This window comes from Callospermophilus lateralis, chromosome 1 (assembly GCF_048772815.1).
Source record: "Callospermophilus lateralis isolate mCalLat2 chromosome 1, mCalLat2.hap1, whole genome shotgun sequence".
NCBI classification, from domain to species: Eukaryota; Metazoa; Chordata; class Mammalia; order Rodentia; family Sciuridae; genus Callospermophilus; species Callospermophilus lateralis.
Window position 1 is genome coordinate 193,218,637 of NC_135305.1, and position 26,588 is coordinate 193,245,224.

Below are 26,588 nucleotides of genomic sequence, written 5' to 3' on the forward strand. Positions count from 1 at the left end.
ATGCATGTGCTAAGACCAGGAGGATGGGCTGAGGGGAGGAGAGGTAGAGGGAAGACCTCAGGATTTCAGTATCAGGGATTGAACCTACAGGCACTTAACCACTAATCCACATCTCCAGCCCTTTTCTAATATTTTATTTAAAGTCAGGGTCTCACTAAGTTTCTTAGGGTCTCACTAAATTGCTGAGGCTGGCTTTGAACTTGTGATCCTCCTGCATCAGCCTCCTGAGCCCCTGGGATTACAGGCAACTCCAGTGCAGAATGTGTGAGGCCAAGTTCAAGGTTTGAGATGAAGCAGGAAGCAAGGGCCAGGTCATCAGGTGTCTTGAAAACAGTTCCAAAGAGTCAGTACTTCATGGTCTGAGCAATATGATGCCACAGGAGAATTTTTAAAATCAATGTGGTATTTAATATTAGTTTATTGCTGTTAGCTGGGGAAGTTGACAGTACTTCCATTTTATAGGTGAGACAACTGAGGTCCAGAATGACACATTAAAAAAATTGCACAGCTGATTCAATGACAGTGTTGTCAGGGTTCCTAAAGCTTGCCTTTCGCTCTCCTTCCTTCCTTCCTTTGGATTATTATTCTTGACAAAATAAAGCAAAATTATTGGCTGGGTGAGGTGGCACCTGCCTATAATCCCAGTGGCTCAGGAGGCTGATGCAGGAGTATCATGAATTCAAAGCCAGCCTCAGCAATATAGCGAGGCCCTAAGCAACTTAGAGAGACCCTGTCTCTAGATAAAATATTAAAAATGGGCTGGAGATGTGGATCAGTGGCTCAATACCTGTGGGTTCAATATCCCTGGTACAAAAAAAAAAAAAAAAATAGAAAGAAAAAACACAGTTATTACCCACCATCCTCATCTTTCTTTAAGGAACACACAGGCTCTCATGCAGCTTCCAGAAACCAGTTTCCCTGAGTGGAAGCCATCTGCTTCAGGGGTGATGGGGCTTGTACATGGACGGACACCATGTGTGCATGGAGCCCCAATTCTGTGTTTTGGGCCAGGAAGCTGGATTTGTACCAGGAACCTTTTATCTGAAAAGGCGATTCTGGACTCAGGAGAACAGAGCCAACTTGACAAAGTGGAGAGGCAGAGTATTGGTCTGCCCACGCTTTGGGCATGCGTGAGCATTCCCAGCAAAACACAGCTGGCACATCTAATTTTAGCCTCACCACCGCCTTGAAAAGGGACCCTTTAAGGAAATATATTTTTCTCCGAAACAATTTGTATTATAATGTAGCAGCTGATAGACATGTCAGAACATTATTATTGGTGGGGAAAAAAACTCTGCCAAGTAATTATGATTTTTGGTTTTTTTCTTCCTTGTGATGATATCAGTAAAGTGATTAAAGCATCCACGAATCAAGAAAATTCATAAAGCAAGAGGCAATGGGAGAAATGTGGATTTTATTTATAAAGAAGCTGATAAACTTAGGAGATCACTTCCTTTCATGTTTTTTTAAATGGATGTAAGCATAAGAATGATTATTTCTGATATTATAAGTTGGTCCATCTACTTGTACAATGTGTGGCTTGTTAGTAACAGCCCTGGAGTAGACCCTCAAATTTCCTCCATACGTAGCATCCTCCTTGTCTTCAGGAAGTGAAAGGTCAGCTTTTCATCCAGGTCCTGGATTTATCTGGCTTTCGTGTGTGTGTGTGTGTGTGTGTGTGTGTGTGTGTGCGCGCGCGCGTGTGTGTGTGTGTGTGTACCGGTTTCGAAATCACCCCAAACACACTTTATTTCCATTCAACTAGCAAGGTTAGGACCTCTGTCTTGGTTCTTATTATTACTGGTCTTGCTTTGCCTTTCTCCTCCTTCCTCCCTCATCCTCTCCTCCCATCCCGTGCTCTTGTATATTTTGTTCAGCAGTGTGGCTTACCTCAGAACTTGGCAAGAACAGAAAAGAAGGCAGCTCTCTCTCGCGTGGGGTAGATGGAGGGAGGGATAAGAAATAATCCACCCGCCTGCTTTTGAGTTCTCCAGGTTCAGTTCCAGCGGCGGCGGCGGCGGCAGCTTAGCTGCAAAAACTGCTCTGCTATTCCAGATAGCCAGCAGAGGGAATCGCAACTTTGCTGGCAGCAGGGGTTGAAGCAGCCTTTTTTTTTTTTTTTTTTTTTTTTTTTTTCTTGGAGGAAATACTGCAGCCTTCTGGACTGCGTACGCTGCTCCCTGGAGAGGCTCTCTCGGTTCCACCCACTGGCTGGAAGGAGGGGAAGTGAATGAAAGGACAGGACAAGCCCTGAACACCATGTCACTCTGGGAGGGAGACAGCAGCAACTAAGCTGTGCAAGGTTTTCTTTTTTTTTTTTTTCTTTTTTCCCTTTTCTTTTTCTTTCTTTTTCTTTTTTTTTCTTTCCCTTCTTTCTTTCTCTTTCTTTCTCTCTCTCTCTCTCTTTTTTTTCCTTTTTCTTTAAGGTGGGGAATGAGACAAACAGGAGACAGGAAGCTGATCTGCAAGGATTCGGAGTTGTGCTAAAAGGACTTTGATTTTTTTTTTTTCCCTTTTACAAACGCTGGCAATTGACATCACTACGGACAGCCTGCTTAGAGAACAAACTGCTTCATCCCAAGTGGACCCCGGCAGCTGGGAGAAGCCAGGGGAGATCTGAAGAGGCTATCCGGGGTGTTTTTTTTTTTTCTTTTCCCCCTGCTGATCTCACTCCCCAACCTTTTTTTTTTTTTTTTTGGTGTGTGTTTTTGTTTTGTTTTGTTTTGTTTTGATATTCTTGCCGTGTTGGAACTAGCAAGTGGTGAAGTGGTGGAGTCTCGGAAGCCTCATCAGTCATCGGACTGTCAGGAATAGTGGTTTTAAGAGGAAGCTCTCGGCCTGGGGCACTATACCCTGTCATCCAGTTCCCTGCCTCGGAGATAAAGATTCCAGCTACATGGGCAAACGCCTGGATCAGCCACAAATGTACCCCCAGTACACTTACTACTATCCTCATTATCTCCAAACCAAGGTATGGCTCAAGCCACGGTCTGGTAATCAGCGTGGTATCCTTCTGCACTCGGGATGGGAAGCAGACAGGCATGTGAATTACTATTTAACCCTCACCCCTATCACCTCTTCCTGCTTCTTTGAAATTGGTAACATACCAATGGAGTTAATGAGGCAGAGGAAGATAGAAGAAGAAAGCAGCAAACCCGGAATTGTAGCTTTCTGTTTCAGGAGTGATAATAGTTTGACTTGAGTTCCTTTGTTATTTGGAAGCATAAATGTTCCCTGTATCTGTGGAAGTCCTTTGCAGATGGACAGGGATTTCAGAAAGGAGATCACAACGGTGATTATCAGGCACAAGAATATAATTTCAGGGACTTTTTTGGTGAGCTGTTCTTTGTTTGTGGCTCTCCAAGGGTTTTTCCCACTGGAGAGGACACACCAGGCTGGGGGTGACTCAAACTTTTAATCGCTAAGTATGGAATGAAAGGAGGATGTGGGAAGGCATGGGGTACCTACCAAAGTCTCTTTGAGTTTGTTTGGGTGCCTTTATATGTTTTAGTTGCCTTGCGTACTTTAATTTGTATTGAGGGTGACTAGGATGCCAGAGGCTGAATTAGCTTTCCAATGATGGTCTTCACTTTGGGACGTTCTGTTTTTCTGTGTGAGTTGCCTCGGTCAGGAGGCCTGGGTTCTTGCAAAGGCATGGAATGTAACTGATCATAATTGGACTTGAATTGGTTAAATACTTTAGGCTTTGTGAGTGAGCGTGTGCTTAAATGATCATTAGGGGCCCACGTAACTAAGCAGTGGGCAGTGCCAACCCTGAACTTTATCCTGCAGTTAAGACATGACAGACTCTCAGGTGTGAAATCTCTGCTCCAATTTGTCAATTAAATCGGTGTCGGGGCTTGTTTCTGGAGTCACCACCTCAAGTGCATGGATGATATTATTTTGCAGCTGCATTCGCCAGACCCTACCATCTTCTTAATAAACAAATATGCCCAGTGAAGAAGGCGTGCCTGCGTGGTGTGGGCAGCCAGCAGTACTCGCTGCTGTGGTTAGGCTTTGGTAATTCATGCTGTAGTTATCTCTCATTTCTTGTTTCTCATCAAACAATGCCCATTTGTAAAGCAGACCAGGCAGCAGGCTTTCAGTATTGTATTAAGGATCATTGCTTTTTCTCTTTCTTTTCTTTTTTTTTTCCCCCCTCTTGCTCTGTGATTCGACTTGCCCCTCCAAGGTCGACTGGCATTGCTTTTTGCCTTTGTGAGCATTTAGTTTGTGCTGTTGCTGCTTAAATAGACCAGCCCTCCTGCTCAGTGCCTTGAGTTTTAACTCCTTGGGGGATTGAGTAGAGAATGCGTCTGCCATTCCTCAAGGAGATGGCAAAGCAAGGACGAGTTAAAAAGGGGGAAATTCACAGTCATTTTTCATCCCCCAAAGAAACAAAAACAATAAGCTCAAGCGTTGCCTGAAAAATATTGAACATTCCATCCCTTTTACTCACTTGGCTAAATTTTTCCAAATGTTTCAAAAATCGTGCTTTGTTTGGGTCCTTCTTTTCTGTGATTGTGTTTATCCAGAAGAGAAACTTTAGATTGAAATGAATGAAATGATTGTTTTTCTGCATGAGATTTAACCTATTATTAGTAGAAAATAGTGAATGATGTACATATTTTATCAAAGATACAGGGTCTTGGATGAGCTACACTGGTATAGTGTGTGTGTGTGTGTGTGTGTGTGTGTGTGTGTGTGTGTGTGTTTGGTGAGTGTGTGTATTTGTGTTGTAGCCAAAGGAGGAGAAGAAAATGGTGGGGGAAAAGAAGAGAGCCTGGAAACTACAGAGGGAGTTTTTAAAAATTGTTTTGGGGTCCTACGTAGTTTAGTGTTATGTAGACAGGCAGCATCTGGATCTTGTTACTTTCAAGCTAACCAAAGGCATCAACTTCTGGAACATTGTTAAAGAAGTTAGATCCATTAGGCATCATAAGCTGATATTCAGGTATTCAGGTTGGGATGGTAGGGACTATAAGATCAGCTACTTTGGTGGCTATCAGCCTAGTTCATATTGATTATTGTGTTGTAAAATTTCCACAGTGCTGTGAAGTTGTTGAATATGTGCCTCTGGAATGACAGACATTATTAACGTTCCTGAAAGCTGAAGATGTGAAACTTGCTCTATTTTGAATCTTGGATTCAGAAAGGCTGGAAGGAAGTGGCAGTGTGCAATTGTATTTTAACATATGGGGACTTTCTGACAGTGTTAATCCTATACAATAAACCATTCTCTTGCCCAGGGTAAGAGGAAAACAACTGGGTTATTTTCTTAACACTTTTTGCTCCTTCAACATTTATCTCTCTAAATATAATATTTTTAAAGAAAATACATGTTGCTTATATTTATTTGGTAAGTCTGGATATAATCCATAAAATCCACTGTTCTAACCTTGGTTTGTGATTACAATTCAAATTGTAAAATCATGGCTATTTAAAATGATGCTAACATATAAAGCATACTCGCGGTTGATAGAAGTAGAATTCTGTAGTTGATAAAAGATCATATTTGGTGATACCACACCTTAAAGTGTTGTCTAAATTCAGGTTTTCTTTTCCTCCCAATCCATGAGAAATATTTGCTGACCTTGGGGGTGTTTCTTGTTTGTTTTGTTTTGTTTTGTTTTGGTTTGGTTTTTGTTGTTGTTGTTGTTTGGTAAGTATGATGGGAATATTTATTTTAAGGAACAAAAGTGTCTATTGTTATAATTATTCAGAAAACGCAAATAACTAAACTTTCTCTTTCTGTTTAAATAGTATAACTTTAGATACAGTTGCTTTTTTCTGATGGTCAAAATAGAATGAAAATGGCATTTTTTAAAAAAAGGAAAAATGTTTCCATTCCTTTGTGTATGTGTGTGTGTGTGTGTGTGTGTGTGTGTATGAAAGTTTTAGGAAATGTGACACTTCCCTGTCCTCTCTGCTCTCATTTCCCATTACCTTAAAACTGATCTCTTGACTTTGCTTAGAAGAATAGATACATATTTGCTTAGAAGAATAGATATATGATTTATGTCCTGTCCCTTTGGGTGATTTTCCAATGCTTAAAATGTTTTATATTAGAAAAATCTTCAAGTAAATTAAATAACACAAAAACCCGGCAGTTGACTTGTAGCTATAATTTGTAGTTACATTGCTATATGTGCTTACTTTTCCATACCTCATATCTGAAAAGATTTTGTTGATTTTCTTTTAACTAGTATTTTTCCTCCCCACCCCCCCCCCCAAAAAAAAAGGAATTTCAAGAAGGAACATGGCTTTTGATTAAGGAATAATGAAGAGTTCTTAGGGATAGATTATGATATTTAACATGAGACATCACAGTATTTTAAGAATACAGTCATTACAATCTGGTGAACTGATATTTTGCTGTTAAGAAATAGATATTTCTTTCATATGTGATATTTGGAAAACTTTAGTCAGCTTCACAAAACTTCATAAGTCACCCAACACAAGTTCCTCCTTTCTTCCTCTTCCACATTCTTACCAGCTCACCATGTTCCACCAATCCAGTGCAGAGTTACTAATCTTTCTGCTCTTACATTAGTGCTGCGTTCCCTTCTTTGGCCATCTGGTTCCCCCAGAAGGTCTTGAAGGAAGAGATTCGGATTTGGGGACCCTCACATGTTTTTTCTGGCTGGTGGTATTCAGATTATGTTCAGAGTCTTGTGTGAAGAAGGGGTCAGGTGGAAGGAGCAATCCATCAACTGCACACTGATTTCAGAGGGAAGTTTCGCCATCTGCAGCCTGGATTCCCGCCTGTCTGTAAAAGTCTAGCTGTAGTCCAAACCGGATTGTGCCTTCCAAAGAGCAAATACTTGAAAATACAAGGAGTGACGAGCAGGCAAAGAAAGAGGGGCTTCTATGGGGGCAGAGGACGTACTTCAAGATGTGAGTGTGCCCAGCCTCCAAAAGCAAAACAAAACGACCACGAAACATACTCCTTACACATGGAAATGTACAAAATCATGCAGAGGGAGGGAATGGGTTTAGAATTTCCTTAGTACTTCCTGCCTCAGATTTGCATTGATAGCCAGAGTTGGGAACATGCCAATTGTTTTAAAACAGCCTTGAAAACTCCCAAGTTCTGTTTTCCTTTGAAAGTCTGAAACATACAAAACTGGTTTTCTAAAGTCTTCCAGCAATTGAATATTTAGGTACAACTCCAGATATTTTCTTTTGCTTCAGGGGGGCAATATGATAGCATGAGAGTATGATAAATCCTGTTTTTCTCATTTTACAATGCATAGAATTTTAATCGGTTTTAAATAAGAGAAAAATAGAAACAAGGGACCACCCTTCCTTTTCAGTTTTTCTTTTTTATTCTCCCTAATCTTTAGTATGAGTGGGACTGGACACAGTTCTGGGGCACATTTTGCTATATTTTTCTGTAACTCAGTTATTATTTTCACAACACAAAATTTGGTGCCTTACATAAATGGAATAGGAATGTAAAAAGTTCATGTTTTTTTTTTTTTTTTCCTGTAGAATAAATTCAAAGTTAAAGGAAACACTACATTTATTTCTTTCAACAGCATCTTTCTACAGCATTTTCCTTTTAATTTCTCTCAATTTGGGGAAAAAAATAGAATTATGTAATACAAAAGTATGTCCATGAAGTAATAAAATCTCTTCGAACAGTAAAAGCAGAGGCAATGTGTAGGGAGGGATACAAAGTAGGAGGGAGGGCTCAAGTTCATTCCAGGTTTCTCTGGCTTCAGGAATTCTGGAAAGCTTCATTTTTACACAAATGTGATTTTACACCATCCTTTTGGACATTATCAGTCTTTTTGGCAGGAAGAGGACTCCCTCACCATTATGACCATGCCCAATTCTAGGAAAACCAGTCTTTTTCTTTAAAAGAAAGTTTTTTTTTAGTGTCAAACTTTTTATTCGGCGTAAATGGTTGATGTTTATTCACAATTGGCTTCAAGTACTACATTAAAATTGTTTTGTAACAGTCTCATAAGCCACAGCTGTATGTGATTAAATAGTGTAATATCAAAAGCATGTGAGAATAGACGTTTTTTTTTTTTTTTTTTTATGCTATAGCTGCTGCACAGCAAGAGTGCAGATGGAGCTGAAGGGAGACCAAGAGCAAAAATGTATTCATGTGTGGTAATGCGTGTATTGAGGATATGTGTTGCTATTTTTTGCAGTAGTGGGAAAATGTTGAACTATTTTGGATGTGCTTAAAATATATACTTTCTGAAAATGGAAACAGATGCCAATGCCAATTTTTTTTTTTAAATGGAGTGGATAATACCATTTAATGAGAAAACATATAGGGATCAAATGGATCTGAAATCAATGCAAATACAAAAATCAAAATTACCCTTATAGAGCACATAGTCAAAAAACAAAATGGAATTTCTGATTTGTGTTTTGAAATTATAAATACGCTTCTTCCTTGTATTTGCTACTTTAATCTGTGGAGCTTCTGTAAAGCAATCTTGAGGCCATTTATTCCTAACAAAAACAGGCGTATGTTATAAGGTTCAGCAACTTAGAGACAGCCAAAGAAGCAACTGTGTAATTCTTTGTAAAGAAATTTGAAAGTACATTATTCGGTTTTGTATTATGTCCCCTGTCATTGCCAATGTTAGGAATTACAAAGTTACACAAGGGCATGTGACTTGTGCTTCTATTTCTGTAGCAGAGACATTATAGTAAAGAAGTTTGTTTTTTATGTTTGCTTTGCAGTATTTTTGAAATAGTATTTGTTCATGAAAACTATAATCTCTAGTTTTATGGAGAAAGTTTATGGAATTGGCTATTGGCTTTCAGATTTCAGACACTAAAAAAAGAAAAAAACAAGAATGCTGGTCAGGGGTGAATTGAATCCTGTTTTGTCTTTAATATTATTTTTGTTCAAGTTGACACTGGCAGAAAATTTGTGTACATTTAACTTTTTAAAAACTTTTCTATGTAGCCTTATTGATTAGGAAATAAATAACATGTGGGATCATTTACGTGAATAAAAGTTGATGATTCAAAACTTCAATCTCTAGCATCAAATTTAAGAGTGTGGATAATCAATGTTAAGACATGGATTTTACTTTTCTTGGGGACATTCTCTGACTTCTGCATCGGTGCACTGTTTGCTAGGTTGTGTTCATTCACTAAGACAACTTCTAGATTTGTCATTTTTGTAACTCTTGATTATCGGGAGTGAGCCTTCTTTGGTACCCTAGTGGCATGGGGAGGTTGCCTGGATTTGTACCATTTCTGAGTTTTTGTTTGGTCCCTCAATGCTTTTTACAGAGCAGATTCAATATTGCTTTACCAACTCTCTAGTGATTTTGACAAATTTAACTGTCAGTATCCTTTGCGGTGTCTAAATCCAGTACACTGAGAGAAACACATCCATCACTTGGGAGTGGGTGGAGAGCAGTTCCCAGGGGTGGGACAAAATGACAGGCATCATTTAATCATTATCATTTCAGGCTTTGTTATGGTGGTGAAAGTTTTCTCCTATGAGTGGGTAAAATCACGGCTTCTCTAAAGGCTTAATAGTGACAATATGGTGCTTCCCTTGTTCTCATTTAACTTCTTTCTATAAGTGAAAGAAGAGCTCATGGTTATGTGTAACTTTGGCTAAACCAGATGAGGTACAAGGAAACTAGCAGGGCCATGCTAACATACTGACAACTCTGCTGTCATGAGTGAGCACAGGAGTCAATGTAAATATAGAAATAATGATATTTATATAAAATTTTATTTTGACTGGAGTTTACAACACCTACAAATTTCTGAATTTCAGCCTTTAATAAATACGGAATACCATATTTACCTTGTGTATTATAGTAACTATGTATAGTTATATATATATATATATATATATATATATATATATATATATATATATCTGTATATGTATACAAATACATATGATAGGAAAATGATAACATCTCAAGGAAAAATGAACAAAATAATCTTTTCATCTTTTTCTTATTAAATACCCTTTGCCCTGCACCAAATTACCTATAAACTGAATTAATAAAATTAAATGTCAAATAATATACAATTTTTAATACTTCGTTTTTGATGCTTTGAAAATTCCATATTGTTTTCATCCAATTTAGTGCATAAATCACTATTACACTTTTCATTAATTGTGTACATTCAAAGCATGAGACAGGAAAGTAATCCTCAGAGGAAATCCTTTGTTTTCATTTATATGAATTAGTGTGTTTGTTTGTTCTTCTGTAAAATGGGTGCAATGAACCCATAAAGCTGACAATATATTACAGTGACACTGTTTCTGGAAGTATAGAGTTGCTGTGTGTTTAGAGTGGGGCTGCCATAGCAATGCTGTCATTGCTGAAGCTCCAGTGCACATTCTTATTTATATTAGTACAGCCCCAGCGTTGAGGGGGGTTGTCTGTCAGTTTCAAACAGAAAAGTTTAGAAGGTCCCCAGATGTGTAAAAAAACACTTTTACTTGCTGGAGGCTAGTCCTTCACCACATGTGATGAAGACATGTTTATAATACATCAAAGGGTTAAAAAAGGTAATTATGTTCCCAAAGTTATAAAAGCATAAGGAATACAAAGCCAGGTGGCAGCAGGAGGGGAGAGAAAACAGAAGAAGTGAGGAGTGAAGTTGGCCAAATTATGCTATGCTCATGTATGAATATATCACAGTGCATTCCAATTTTATGTATAACAGTAGCACACCAATTAAAAAATAAACAGAAGGAAGACAAATAGAGTAGAGGAAGGGTATCAGGGGAGGGAGAATGGGAGGGGAAATGGAGGGACAGGGATTAAAATGTAGCAAAGTATGTTATATACATTTATGAATATGTCAAAATGAACCTCACTTATTATCTATTACTCTAATGCACCATAAAAACATCTTTAAAAAATAAAATCAACAAACAAAATATATATGTGCATGTATATCCATACATGTACATGGGTATAGATATGTGTGTAAAAAAGCTTCAAGGAAATATATCAAAGTCTCAAGGAAAAGAAAGGAAGTAAATAAAACCCCAGTTTGTTTTATGAATAATAAACACATACACTAAACAGCACATACTCAGAAAGTAATCATGAGAGTGTCCATTCTTGTTGGCTGAAAAGTCAGGTGTAGTGGGAGAAAAGCAAATCTAACCATATTCTAAATACTAGTGGTAATAGCCTTTGGAGCTGATGTTAAATTTATTTTAGAATCACCTTTCCCATGATCTGTGAGACCAAGAATTTGGGATTGCACTCAGGATGCCGTGTGCAGATGATGATTTTGTTCTCCCATTTCTTTCAGTGGTTTTTAAGCTATATACCAACTGATCACAGATTTTAATTTTAATGAGGATTTTTGAGAAATCTTATTGTTTCTTGTCTTGTGTACTATCATTTAACTCATTTTGGATGGTTGATGACAATTTATTGAAAAGAAAGGTGGAAAAACAAATGCTAACTTGCTGATATTTTAAAAACTTTTTTTAAACTAGGGGAGTCATATTTGAAGCTGTTATCGATGTTTATAAACTCTCATGTTGTCTCTTTTAAAGTTCATCCCTCACACAAACTGGACCGTGGCACCATCAATATAATGTAGAACTAAGAGATCTTAATTGTAAGCAAACATTCCTTTCAATTACCAAAATAGATGAAGAAATGAACATGAAGCCTCTTATGATTTTGGTGGCTTCATCTATGGAGAGTTCATTTCATCTCCATATACTTTTAAAATTTCAGAGATTGTTTTCCGGAGTAATAAACCAAAGATGTGATAAAACTTTCATTTCCTCTTGAGAGATGAGGAAAACCTGTTGTGCTACTCACTTGGAGGGCTTTAACAACCAAGCATTGGTTTCAGCTTTTGGCTCCTTAATCTCCTGTCCAGAAGACAGGTAAGGAACCATCAAAGAATAAAATTCTGCTATTCTTTTCCCCATATATCCCCCAAATTTTTACCAAAGGCTTAAACTTTATTATTCACCTGTTGAGAACAATTTGGCTTCTTGTTAGCAATGGAAGATTTTTTCTTTAAGACTTGTTGTGTTTTAGTTTGTTTACAAACATGAGGAAAAAGTCAGAGGGAATATAAATGAACATGGAGTATTTTTTTCCAAGTTTTGTGACTTCCTTTAACAAAGGTAGAAGTTCAGGATCATTTTAAAACCTATTTAGAGGGAACATTTTTGGAGACTCTGATACCACATACAAGAAACACATTAAGTTGCACTAACATTACACATCAAATTTAATTTGTCTGCAATAAAATATTGAAAAAAACTTGTAATTTTGTTCTTGAAACTCTCTAGGTACAAGTAATTCATTTAATGTATGCGTTCCTGTGAATTTGGGGTTATCCTCTTGCATATGTGGGTGTTTTGTTAAAGTGAGAAAAAAAATCTGTCCTACAAATCTTTTTGAGGTACAAAGATATTATTAAAAAATCTAAGTGAAACAATGAATAAAATTCACCATGTATTGTTTTATATATAATCACATAAGTGTTTATTAATTTTGGTTTTACAGTTTCGTTTTAGTTTTTTTTTGTTTTGTTTTGTTTTCATTGGGTCAGTTTTTTGGGGGTTCCCAAAATGTTCAGAGCATCTTAAAAGCTGACCATACATCTCATTGTTGTGGTCTTTTGACTTTTAAGACATCTCTTTATTTTAGCAATCCTAAATTTCTGGGGAGAGACACACGATAGGACCCCACAATATATTGGAAAATGTCATTGACATTCTTGGGCTAAAATATCTCAAAAGCAGACACAATGGATTGAATTTCGGCAGCGAGAGCAACTAGAATTTCCAGGTCTGGGTTCCAGGTTCACAGAGTATTTTATTGCATAATTGGTGGAATTATTTAATAGAAACTGAATTTGCACGTAACAGGTGTTTCCCTAGGCTCCCAGCTTAGGGGTACAGGCAGGAGACAAATCAATGGTGCAATGCTTTTGCTACAGTATAATCTTTCTGTCTCAAAGTCTGATGGTGGGATTTCTACAGGTATTAAAAGTGGCACATAACTGAAAATTCACTCTCTACACTAATCCCAAAGAGAAAATTCCCTCATAATCACCCCATGTTATATTTTCCACCTAATCAGTCAAACTTTGTTCCCATCTCTAGGTAAATCCTGCTGAATTGCATCAGCAGTTTCAATGAGTCAATTCTTCAGTTTCTCTTATGCAAATGCATACATGCACACACACACACACACACACTTCTGAAAATCTATAGGGTTATTGTAATAGCTCTTATTTTCTCTGAAGTTAAATGATCATACAGAAATACAAAGGGATGAAGTGGTCTTAAGGAATCACATAGCTGCTCTTCTTGCTTCTAATTAATTAAATTGCTGCTTGCTGGTAGCACAGAAGGGTGAATCTTTCTTTTTAAAAAAATTTTTTTCATAAAGTTGAATTTTACTGAAATAGTACTAATATTTGTCACTTTCTGTCAAAAGAGTAGTATCTTCCCATGATCTGAAATTTACTGATAGAGTATTATGCAAGTTAAATATCTGCTTTTTTTTCTGCTGTTGTTTTTGATAGCATTGTTTAGAAATTTTATTGATTGATGGATTCTAATTTTTCCCAAATCAGTTCATAATAGTTGTTTATACTGTGGAGAGTCTAATGATCCCCAAAGCATTTAGTGGTGAGGCTGTCAATACTGTTAGAAAATAATGAAAAGATGACAGTTCTACAACTTTAATTTAACCAGTGATTTATGAGGAGGAACCAGGAAGATTAAAACAAGGAGAAGAAGGAACTAAAACTAGAAAGGCTTAAAGTACCAGGTCTTAGTACACTTTTGAAAGTTTCTGGAAGTAGATGACTTGTTTCTCTTTCCAAGAGCAAAAGATAAGAGCTATTTGGCAAAGAAAAGATCATTAACAGAGATATCATCTTGAGAGAAAACTTGATGTGAATACAAAGCTTAGTGTGCAGGAGTCACATAGTTGAGACCCTCGGTGTCTTGTAGAAAAAGAATGCTGTGCTTTGGTTTTCCACGTGTAGCTGACCTCAGTAAGACCCAGCATTTGCTTTCACTATGTTGACTAACTCATCACCTGTTCTTAGGAAGGAACAGAAGTCTCATAGGGGCTTTTGACCTGAAAGAAGAGTGCTTTTCAGAATGAGGCTTTGGAATCAAGTTTTACCAGCTCTTTTAGAATTTCTGTATACAAGATGTTCATGTAAAGTCTGTTAGGCTCCAAACTATATTTTTCAGCAGTGCCATTGTTCTGTGTAGAAAAGACCCGGTTTTGAGGAGGAAAAACCAACACCTTAGTTATAAAACCAGCAAAGATGCATTGGCATGAGAATCACACAGTGGAAATTGCTAACCAGGCATTGGCCATATTTGAAGGCTGTTAATGTGCTTGGGAACCCAAAGAGCAAGTCAACAGAGAAGGAGTGTGTGATGGTGCTTACTTGCTCTGGGCTCTCAGCACAGGCTTTATGTTAGAGGGTGACGGCTGATGAGAGTGTCTAGACTTCAGTATGGCCCAGGGAAGGCTAGCTGTTATTATTTTTCATGGTCTATCCTTTTTGTGGTTTGGTACTCCTTCTCTTTATTCTATGCAGCATGGCTATCTGATGTGACCTTGCTTTTACATTTTGTCTTATACATCTTCCTGCCTTGCCAGGATGTATTATAGCATCTACTTCTCTCATCCCTTCCTACTTACACCCCTTTTCTCCTACTTTCACTTTTTCTACTATGGTTTTGCCTCCCCACCCTGCCCTGCCCTCTGGTCCTAAACTTTTGCTCACTTCATTTTGTTCTCTCGACATTCAGCGTTCAGTCCCTTCTTGTCTTTGCATTTTTCATTATCGTTTGTATATTTTCCATTTCTTTTTAAGGCATAGTGAGATTGGGTTTCGACTTTCTCTTTCTCTCTTTTTTTTTTTTTTGCAGTGGGAGCTTGGTTGTAAATTTATTTTTGGCATTTTGAACATGTCTGTTCTCCGTCCCCCTCTCTTGGAAGAAGAGTTTCTCTACAGAAGTAGCTAAATATACTTCTGACTATATTTAGATGTATATAAATATAAACACATAGAATACATAAAAGTATATATAAATACATATAAATATGTATAACTATATATAAATATGACTACATATATACAGTCACAATTATATCAGAGTTAGTCTGTGAACAATTTGTTGAGTAGGATCACAGAGTTTTCAATCTTGGAACACCCTGCAGAATCTAGTACACCCCTGCCTTATGCAGACTGAAGCCATAGCAAAAGTTTTTCAGAAGGAATTGATCTGTCTCTTTCTGTGCATTTCATATGTTACTCCACTGTGAAAGGCAATGATTTTTAAAACTTCAGCTGCTTAATATCATGTTCACTTCCGTGATGTGTATGTCAGAACGCATTCTGTGTATCAAAAATGAGCCTTTTTTAAACTATCCCTCTTTGACTGTCTAGATTGATGTGATCTCTCCACACCCTATTTTATCCCCTGAAATATGTGGGTCACTGGGGCAGATACCTCTGGGCTCTTGGCTGGAGTTAGGTTACATTCTTAGCTAATGGGATGCAATTTTATAGAAGTAGGTGAACTATGCCAGAAACTATGATAGAAAAAAAAGAAAGAATGGAAAGAAGGAAACCATGATAGTGCCGCATTCCAAGATGCTGGCAAGAAACTCATCACATGTGCCAAACTAGAGGGGGTAGAAGTGAATTTCAAAGACAGCCTATGTAGCTGGCATTTGGAACTTTGGGATGGGAATAAGCAAGCAGGCCAGAAATAAATGGTAGTAGTAGTGGTTTGGAGAGAACTGGAGAGGCAATTCCTGAGCAATGGCCAAGAATATCAGCCTTTATATGTGGCTTCCTTTCATGGGTTTGCAGAAAGTTGGATACATCAGAAGATAAACTTCACTTAAATTGCTATGAGATGGGCAGAGTATGAGGCTCATCTTTTGTCAGTTTTACTTATTCAAGATCCAGGATCTGCAATAACATGGTCATCTATTAACTATGCATGTTATCGGGTTCTTTTTTAAAAATCAAATACCTGATTTTTTTTTTCAAAAATCAAAAAATAGTTCAAAGATCATCTTTGAATGACAGAATTTCTGTTTTGGAGACCACTATATAGTTTCCCTATAGAATGAACTAAACTGGTACAAAGCCATGTCCAAAGGAATTCTGAAACATATAAAAACAATAACCTGCTGTGGCTAAGAGGCCAAAGGATGATTTTGATTTTGACTTCTCATGATATTTCCAAAATTGTCCTGAGTCTCTTAGGTTTTGTCTGCTATTTTTTTCCTCTGTCATATTATTTTGTTGCATTGATGTCATTATTTATAACTTGTAGAAAATGTAGTTCATAGATTCATAATTCCTCAAAATTTGGTAAGGTGTTCATTGCAAAGTGATACATGCTTTGTATATCTAGGAAAACAATTCATGATACATGATGACATAGCCATCTAGAACTCTATGAGATAACCAATACTAGTAGCTAGGGCATGTCTTCCAATAACATTCTCTATGTTCATGCAAATATGCAATTGGAACTATGATATATGAGATCAAACAGATCAGGTGGACTACTTTTTTTTAAAACATATTTTGCATATTCTTGCCAGGTCATTAGTTCTTTATGTTTCTTATTGTCATTGTCATTGTCCCTACTGTGTTTATGCCACCTTTTGTGGAAGTGTTTCCCATCAACAGGCATGCATTTTAATGACACTGTTTTCTCACTCTGCATGATGCTACAATATATGTCCAAGGACTCATTTAAACACTGAAAATTGAATCAGTGATCTTCTACTTCGGTTGGCTTCCTTGAAAACATGAAGAATGATGTCTTTCTTATTACACAAGAATTGACCTCTCTGCTTGGATTCCTAACCCAAAGATTTGGGGTCTTGTGTGATTGTCTTCTTTGTGTCTGGATGATCAGGGTTGAACTGTGTGCTCCCTTTGGTAAGAGGGTGAAAATCCTAGTTGTTTTCACATTGAAGGAAACACCCATATTTGGCAAAAGAGAGAATGTCTAATTTCTTTGTGATTGAATCATGGATTGAAGCAGGTGCTTTGGGTGAGCAATGCTACCATTTCATCATTCTCCTCCATTTCCTATGTTCTGCTGGAGTGTCTGCCTCCTATGTACTAAGTTGAAAGTGCAGCAGCAGGTAAGGACAATTTTAAGCAGCCCAAAATTTGCTAGTATATTAAAATTCCACAGAAATATTTTTGTCGTAGAAGAAAAAAAAATTCCAAAAGCCTCGGACATTGAGATTTTTCTTTTTAGACTATTTTTTTTTTTGGGGGGGGAGAATATATCCAATTGTGTTTTTTATGATAATCCTTTCCAAATTTATTTGGAGCTACTTGTTCAATGCCATGAAGAATCAACTGAGCTAAACCAAGTGCCCTGGTAAATCTTACAAACCTAGGATAAGTCCAGTTACATTTCTTTTTTTTTTTTCCTATAAGTAAAGCTAGACCAAGAATACATATTTCTAATAACATTTAATTGGCTTTATATGTTCATATTTTATATTAAGTTTATACTGAACTTAATCACATCTTTCCATGTTCTGATGACTCAGTTGCACACCCTTCTTTGGAAGCTCAGGTAGTTTTTCCCAACCAAGGTCTTCTGGAGATGATTCTTTGATGTCTGTGAGTTGGGGGCAGGGAGCTTGGTTCGACACACTGGAGCCAAATTAGCATTTTCTCTTTTTAGAACCAGAAGATTCGACCATTCTTTACCCAAGTTTCAAAAATCACAAATATATAATATATCATATATATTCAGTGCAAGTAGAAACATCTCAACAAGGTCAAAGAAAGGAATATAATAGAAATTTAAATAGCAGTTTGGTTGTATAAAAGAACCCTGAATGTGCTATGATTCTGGGAGAACAATTTCTGATTCTACAACTTGTGTTAATACCATTTCCCCAGGATTTCCTTACTTTTCTTTTATATTTCCCTTTCCTGTTATTTCCTCCCATCATAAGAATATTTAGTTATTGGATAAAAATTCCTTCAGGATCAACTTTAGATGAGTAGTAATGCATCTCAGTGTTCTGCAAAGAATGCTGATATATTAACATATTATGAAGGTGATAAAATATAAATAAGAACCATTTACTCAAAGAGATTGTTATTAGTGATAATGGTAAGAAGAGGCCAGCTAAAAGGCTTGGAATTGACTTGTTACATGAGCATAATGGCTAACAGAACCTCATGATGGATCAGATCAATGCTATTCATTCAAACATTTCTTTGCACTTCTATTATGCTTCTCAGTATCCGTCTCTGCAATCAGCTGAGCCAAATCATACAGAGATTTACTTTCAATATTTCTCATATTTCCTACATGATTTTTTTTTTATTGTTGCTCTGTTTTGGAAAGCAGTGCAAGTCTGTCCTGGCACTATAGAAAACTCAGCCTGCAGACTAAAATGAATATATTGGAAAATGGTCTGCTTTTTTTTTTTTCTTCATGACTACACTTTACAATACTTGTACTTTCATCATTTGAGTTTCCAGGATGCCTTTGTCCCCTAGAGTAACTAAATTAGAGGGGAGAAGAGGTGTCATTTTCTTGTAGCCATCTCCCAGAGTGTCAGCTCTTTCCTTTCCTAGAGTGAAACCTCATGTTTAAAAACTCTGCAGGTGAGGCCAGCACTGGCTCTGGGTGTGGTATTAGGTTTTAGCAAAACAATTCTCCAGACTATTCAGTGTGGAACGAAGAAATTGAGTTTTCTTTTCAGTTTTTCAGGCTAGCATTGAGCTTTCTGTTATCCCATGAATTTCTTCATATTTAACATAGCTAAATTTTAATTTTCCTCTCTTTGTTAATTTTCCCCAGTTACTATGGTGGCTCTCAAGCTCAAAATCCAAGGGCTATCTCAATGGCTTTTAAGTTGAATGATCCCTATTGCCTGCCCTGGGAAGCATGAGTCAACAAACATTAACTGACTACATGATCGGTCCTTGTACATGGAAGTTGCTATTCCATATCTAAACCCCAACAACACTGAGGGATAATTTTTAAATACTTAACCATTTTTCTCCCCTTTAGAAGCTCCACAGAGGAGAATCCTCTTCTGCTCCATTTGTATATTGTCCTCAGAGCCTACAAGGTTAGCTGAATGTAGTCCGCAATAGTCCACGTGGTCTGAATAAAGAGCAAATGGTCTTATTCCCTAGACATCCTTTTAATTGATTTCATAATCTTCAGAGAAGTTTAATAAAGCCCACTCTACACTTATCTGTGCTTCTCTTCTGGTTAGCTATGTCCTTTTTAATTTCAAAATATCTCACTTGCAATTCTTGATATTCAACATAAATCTAAGAAGAAAATGTTAAGGTGAACTTCTCCTCTGGCTGTTTCCCAGTTTTCCTGTATAATATTTGCTTTCTCCTTGCATATTCACACATTTACTCTAAACCCAATCTTGACTTAATAAAAAACAGGTATCTGAAATGCATCTTCACTCTTTGCATATGTTTGTTCTGGTGGCATATTGGTGAAGAAAGGGGGAGAAAAAGATTTTTCAGTGTTTTTTGGCTTGTGGAATTATAATATGTTCCAGCCCAGTACAGTCTCCATTCATTTTGTATCCTACAGTTATTAAGAAAGTGTTTACAGGAAGTAAATGTATCTATTAGTACAGGAGCCTAGAGCTGTCTCTTGGGTCCTCACTGTATGGGATGGTTTGGGCAAGACAGAAGGAGGGTATAATGGGATTCTTACCCATCAGAAGCTGAAAATTTACATGAGAAAATAGAGACGACTCATAAAACAAAGGAGAGGAAGTAGATGCTTGGTCACCTCACACTGACTTTCATTGAAGAAAGGGCCAGTGGACCAGGAAGGGAGAAGACAGTCTTGAGTGAGCTTCAAGGTGGGCAAAAGGTTTGAGTATTTGGTATATTGCTCAAGTCAGGGAAGGCAGGGAAGGTCTTCCTGCTGGAACAAGAGGAGAGACATGATCCAGGAATGAGGTTGGAACTTCAGGGGGACAGGATGGTAAGAAAACAGACTTAGCGGGCCCAGAGCACTAGGTCTGATGGCCAGAGAATAGAGACTGCTAAAAAGATAAAAGGAAAAGTCAGGAAAGAAAAAGAAAGAAAGAAAAAATCTTTAATCTTTGGGTGCAGAGAGGTATTTTATTTTATTTTTTTCTGAAGTCATAACCATAAAAATAGAAGGTTAGGTTTTTTTTTTTTAATTCTTCATGGTTATTTTGAAAATCCTACATTTTGACCAAAGCAGTATTTATAAATCTTTATATTGCAGAAAGAGTACCATAAAGAAAGGTAAAAAACAAATAAATATTCTTATAAAAAGGTTCTTATAAAAAAAACATTCTGAGCTACGAATAAAACACCATTTGTGCTAGATGCTTGAAACTTCAAAAAAAAATTCTTATAAAAAAATTGTAACTCCACATCATGTACAACCACAGAATGGGATCCCAATTAGAATAAATTATATTCCATGTATGTATAATATGTCAAAATACACTCTACTGTCATGTGTATCTAAAAGGAACAAATTTTAAAAGTTTAATGCTTTATACATAAAACATGCTTCTAAAACTTAACAGGAAAAAAAATGGAATGGGGGAAGTTCCCATAATATAAGGGACAAACATTCATAAATAAAGAGATAGAAATAGTTAATGAACTTGCAAATGCGTCAGTCACCAATAATCATTGAGATCAGTAGAAATGAGTATATTATTCTCACTTACTAGGTTTTTGAAAGAGTTAAACATTTCCTAACAAGAAGGGTAGATGGAGATGTAGGGAGATACCCCTCCCACACATTGTTCATATTCAAGGAAATATTACCAGACAGGTAGATTTGGATCTTAATTGGAAAGAATGCATCAAAAGCTTTCAAATCAAACATGTCCTGTTGTACAGCAAGGCCAATTATAGAAATGCTTGCAAAAGTATGTATGCACAAAGATGCTTATTGCAGCCCCTTTTTTTTTTTTTTTTTTTTAGTACAGAAGGTTTTAAGCAACCTAAATATCCACCAATAGGGGTAGATTAAATAAATTATGTTGTCTCTTTTTTTAAAAAAAATATTTCTTAAGTCTATTTGTGTGTTAAAATGCACTTATGCTTTTGATTCAGGCATGGTATTGTATCTTTACAAAGAACCATTATGCATGAAATCAATTAATATAGATATATTGACTGCGGGAAATTCCATACTGTTAGGTTAATCAAAGTTACAAGGCAGTTTCATAATATGATTCCAAACCTCTCTTTAAAAACCATGTATACATGTAACACACATGGGGAGTGCTTTGAATTGATTATTAGGGTTTTGCAAGATGTGATGGAGCAGAAGGTTAGCATTTTTAGGAAGTCAAGCTAAACCTGAAAAAGCAGATAAGAAAGCACAAAATGTGTGGTACCAGAGAAAGGGCAGTGTGGAAGACGACACGAAGATGAGAAAAGTTGATTGTCCAATTTTAAACCTGTTAACTCTGAGGTGAGAATGGGAAACCAGATGAAGAGGTGTTATGGGGAAAATAGAGAGAAAGGAAGCAGGATCCAAATCTAATGCCAAAAACATAGATTTAATATCATCACCACTCAGGGCACATTTGAATTGGTCAACATGAACCAGATTACCAAAAAGGACAATAAAGCAACAATTGTAGGGAGGGAAGACTTGTCTGAGCACTTGAACTCGAGACTCTAGTATCCCATCCTATCTGTACTATGCATTTTTTGACTCCTTATTTAAGATTGTCCTCACATGATGAGACTCTACATGTTAAGAATTAGTAACTAGCAAGAATATTTGAGTGACTGTCCTAAGAAAATTTAAAAGCCTTGTCTTGCAGACACGTAACCCATCTAAAGTCTGAAGTTTTCTTTCCCAAGTTTTTGTTTTATTCTTAGCAAGCAACTGTCCCAGATATCCACTTCTGATTTTATTCCCATGACCCTTTTGTTTGGATCATCCCAATTTTGAAAAGCTTTCTTCAAATGGAGGAAGACGGTTGGCTGTGTTTCATTTGCTTCTTTGCTGATTTGAATGATTTTTGTTTGTTTGTTTGTTTGAATGACCAATCAAGTGTTTTATGTGGGATTTTTTTTCTCTTGGGTTATATTTAGGACATTGGTTCTTAATATTTACATGGATTTAGAATCTTCTGGAGGACTCGTTAAAACACTGATTTATGTTTCCTTCTTTTAGAGAGTTGGACTCAGTAGGTTTGGGATGGGAGATGGTTGTTAAGGACTATTTCTCCTGGTCTCCTAAGTGATGCTTATGTCTCTGGTCTTCAAACCACAGGACGAATATGCTATCTTTATTTTCACTTGTTCCTTTTACACACAAACACATACATCTATGTCACTGAATACCATGTTGAAATTCATTGATGGTGGCACTTATTGATTCTTACTATGTACTGTATATCCACTTATCTAAATTTTAATTTGCCTATAATGTGAATAACTATTTTTTTTTTTTTTTTGGCTTACCTCTCCTGATTCTGGTGTCTTCAGACTTTCACAACACGACTGAAGTTGAGATCTGAAGGGGTAAACATTGAGTGTTCCCCAGGAAACTGGGAAAATTAGTTTACCTTCTGAGATTAAAATTAACTGCTTTTATCAGCACATGCTGAGAAAACAATATTTATCTGCATACATATGAATATCTAGTTTAATCAGTGATCTATGAGATATCTGAAGAGAAAATATGCTTGAAGGCATTGGTGGATGTGTGCTGCCCTGGCCAGGGGAAAGGAAATTTGAAGCTCAAAGTTCAAACATTCTCTCCAATAGGGCGAGGTCCTCTGCTGTGTGACTGGGATGCTTTACAAGGCCTCAGCCCGGTCTAGGGAAAGATTTCCTCTTGCCTGTTCACTTCCCTGTTCTTGAATTGCATTTTATCAGCAACCTTCTTATGTTTTTATTTCTAGAAAATGTGAATAGGTTGATCATAAAGGGATGTTTTCTGTTGTATATTGATAGATTGGCTTTCTGGTCTATATGCTTTAATCTCATTTGAGTTGATTTAAGTGAACATCTCCAGGATTCTTTTCATCTCAGTGTAAACTGAAAATTCCAGTTTCTAAATCTTCAGGTCCGGGAGAACAACCATGGACCACCATCAGCTTGCCAAGGCAGTCAAATATGTGGGTCCTCTGAATAGCCCACAGCCATGCCCCCCTGGAAACTTATCTGTTCTTCCGAACACTTTACCTGCTGTTCATTTGTTCATTTGCTAGGAAGCAGAGCTATAGAATTTTATAAAACTGAAAGGAACTTTGAAATCATCAGGGCTAGCCCTTTCATTACGAAGTTGAGGCCACAACCTTCCACTGGTGTCTGACTATCTCCTGAACCTGGCAATTGACACCATTCAAAAGGCTAGTGCACTGTTCAGACACAGTCCACAGTGTTGTGGAGTGCTTCTCTTTTGTGATACCTTAGTCTGAAGCGTGGTGCTTGGCATTGGGTGCAGGTGCTAATGTTAGAATGAGAATCCATCAAACCTTAACCTCTAGGCCCCTTTCCTTACTTTAATTTAAGAATCACATGTGTGCATTATAAGACCTGTCTGTTTTGCTTACCTTTAAAAGTGAACTTCCCTTTCATTGAATTTCTCTTTGTAACCTTTGCAGCACAGGATGACACTTGATAAAAAATGCAAAGACTAAATCGGTGTTGAGATGAATGCATGCTTAAGAACAGATCAGAGAGAAAAATATACCCGTGAGCACCAAATAAGGTTAAATGAATTGTGGATTTACTGCACAAATACACAAAAAGCATAATTCAGGTAGTCATTAATTAATTGATAAAGGTGGGTAAAGAAACCAGTTTTTCCTTTCATAATGAACTCTTAATATTTGTTTACCTTATGGGTAGTCTATTGTAATGGGAAGAAAGTGATCATAAAAACCTTATTCTAATCATTTACTATCATGTCGGGGTTTCATTGCTTTTTTTCCTCTAAGAGATTTGGTTGTGAGAGTTAGGGATAGTATATGGAAATTGCTTGGACGATGGTATTTGGTATGGACTTGAGGAGTGGTGGTTATATTTAAGGAATATACCATAAGCTTATTTCTAACTGACCAACTTAATCAGGGCCATTAGAGCTCTAACTGCACCACATGGAAGATCCCAGGAAAAATTCACCCATCCAGGCATGAGATGTGGTCATCAGAGTACTGATTCTAGTAGGTACCTGAGATCTCCTCATGATTACCCCAGGGGCTGGGCGAGGTGGCGCTTTTCTGTAATCCCAGAGGCTCAGGAGGCTGAGGCAGGAGGATCCTGAGTTCAAAGCCAGCCTTGGAAAAAGTGAGGTGTCAAGCAACCCAGTGAGACCCTGTCTGTAAATAAAATACAAAATAGGGCTGGGGATGTGGCTCAGTGGTTGAGTGCCCCTGAGTTCAATCCTCAGTAACTCCTCCACTTCCAAAAAATCACCTCAGGGAACGGTGCTTTTCTTGGCATTTTCATAGATCTGAAGGACCCCTTTATGGCCTGCAGTAACTACTTATTTTACTTGATATTTCCGTATGTCAGGGATCTGTGTTGCTTCATGACGGATTCTGACTTCCCAGCATTGCACATATACACCCGCCTTATAAATAAAATCAAGTCCCCAGCTATCCCACTAACCTGGGTTCCCCTTTCCTCTCTCCTGAAATTCCCAGATTCTGCACTTTACAAGATTTGACTGTCTTTCGTTGATTTTTTACTATCATGCTAGTGTGTATCTTTTAGTGACTGCATAGAAGATCATTCTGGTTTGCCCTTTAGAAACTATCCTTAACCACTGCACACCTGTCCCTACCCCTGCAGACCTCATCTCCTACCACTCTATCCCTCACTCCCTCATTTCCAACAAAAATAATGAACTTCCTCTTGCTGCAACTTGCCAAGGTCTTTCCAGTTCCAGGATCTTCACAAGAGCTTTTCTCCTGCCTTAATCTTCCCCCTCACTTTGCTCAATCTTCATATGAATGTATTCTACTTGTTTTTTCAGATCCCAGCTTAAAGTTCTTCACTGACCACTCAGTTTAAAAGAAGCCCCTGGCCAAACTCCATTGCTTCACCGCATTTTAATCTTTTCATACATAGAGTCCTTATTGTTTCTTGATATATTTTTTTTCTTATTTATCTTCTTCCTTGTTTACTATCTGCCTTCCCTATTAACATGTAATCTCCATGACAGCAGGGATCTCATCCATCACATGCTCTTCTGTATCCCCAAAACTCAAACCAAGTACTGGCACATAAGATGTGCTCAATAAACATGGGCATTATCTGTATCTGGCTCTGTTTTCTAAGTTCCTGCATCTGTTTGTATTCCAGGATAGAGATTCTTTTGTCTCTGATAACAAAAATTAACTTACTCAGCTCTTCTTCATTGGCCAACTTCACTCGCCCACCTACCTTAACCAGGAAGACATTAATAATTGACGGCTGTGTCCACAGCAGCTCCAGGAGGCACCACGACTTAACATGACCCTGAAATCAAAATGGCTTGTCCATGTTTGATCCTTAAAGTTGTTTCTGGATTTCTATTCTACTCGAATTGGATTGATGGCACCTGCCGTGAATTATGCACATCCTCCTTAAATGATTCTCCAGAGGAGATCGTTTAGGCAAAGTTTTTCATTTTAAAAACACCTGAAGGAAGTTATCAAAATAATAAACCACAGAGATTCAGAGTTTGGGTTCCACCATAGCTCAGCAGTCACAGAGTGGCCACAAGGAAAAAGGAACATGTATCAGTTGGTGCAAAAACACATGAAGAACAAAGATGTGTGTTTGACATCTTTTTTTTTTTTTTTTTTTTTTTTTCCTCTTAGACCTTTAGAAACGTCTCTTCTGAAAATTGCAGCATCTGGGTTTGTGTGTACAGCATCAGGGTTGAAGGGCTGGGGGAAGGTCAATCTTTCTTCCATGTGTATATTTTTTGCATTGTTTATAGCAGTTTTGTCTGTGTGTCAGACAATTTTAGTTTTCCTATTGGAATGCTAATCTCCTACTAGGTACAGGTTTAGTTTATCTGCTTATCAAGGAGCAAGACAACTCTGCACACAGTGGACTCCTGACCTAAATCTCTGAAGAGCAGCTATTCTTTTCTAAAATGATTTATCTTAATTTATCCACATTATTGTTAGCATTCACAAGAGACTGTCTATTAGAACCTTCACCTTAGCTCTCCAGGTCCTCTGGTTCCTATCTTGGAGGCTCAGTTCTAATGATTTGCCTTTGCTTTTAGTTAGCTAGAATTTTTTTTCCCCTTCGGGTAATTAAAATCATTTGCTTTTTCCTGCAACCATAGAACCTTGACTCGTAGAGTATTTCATTGATATTGAGCCAGACTGATAAATGATATTTAGTGTTATTGGTAAATACAGCAGATGCTCAGATTTTGCCTCCCTTCTGCATTTCTGCTAGAACCAGAGCTGTGTGATGTGTCTTCATACCTGAAAGAGAAGGCCTCTCTGCTTCCAGTGAGTCCAGTCTCTCTTGCCAGAAGGCCTTGTTTGGAGTCTTTCTCTATCCCATCTGTGTCTTCTAGGTATTGCTCACATTTTATCTCCTCTTTG

At 37.4% G+C, this 26,588-nt stretch overlaps 1 protein-coding gene across 4 annotated transcripts in view; it reads left to right on the forward strand.

Annotated features, from left to right (window-relative positions):
* Positions 1–2,391: 2,391 nt before the first annotated feature.
* The window catches only part of Rbms3 (RNA binding motif single stranded interacting protein 3), a 663,558-nt gene continuing 639,361 nt past the window's right edge, over positions 2,392–26,588 (forward strand). For all 4 annotated transcript variants that reach the window (XM_076843087.1, XM_076843092.1, XM_076843100.1 and 1 more), the window contains exon 1: positions 2,392–2,971. In XM_076843087.1, the coding sequence (XP_076699202.1) occupies positions 2,897–2,971 (75 nt within the window). In that variant the 5' untranslated portion in view covers positions 2,392–2,896. The remainder of the gene's footprint in view (positions 2,972–26,588) is intronic.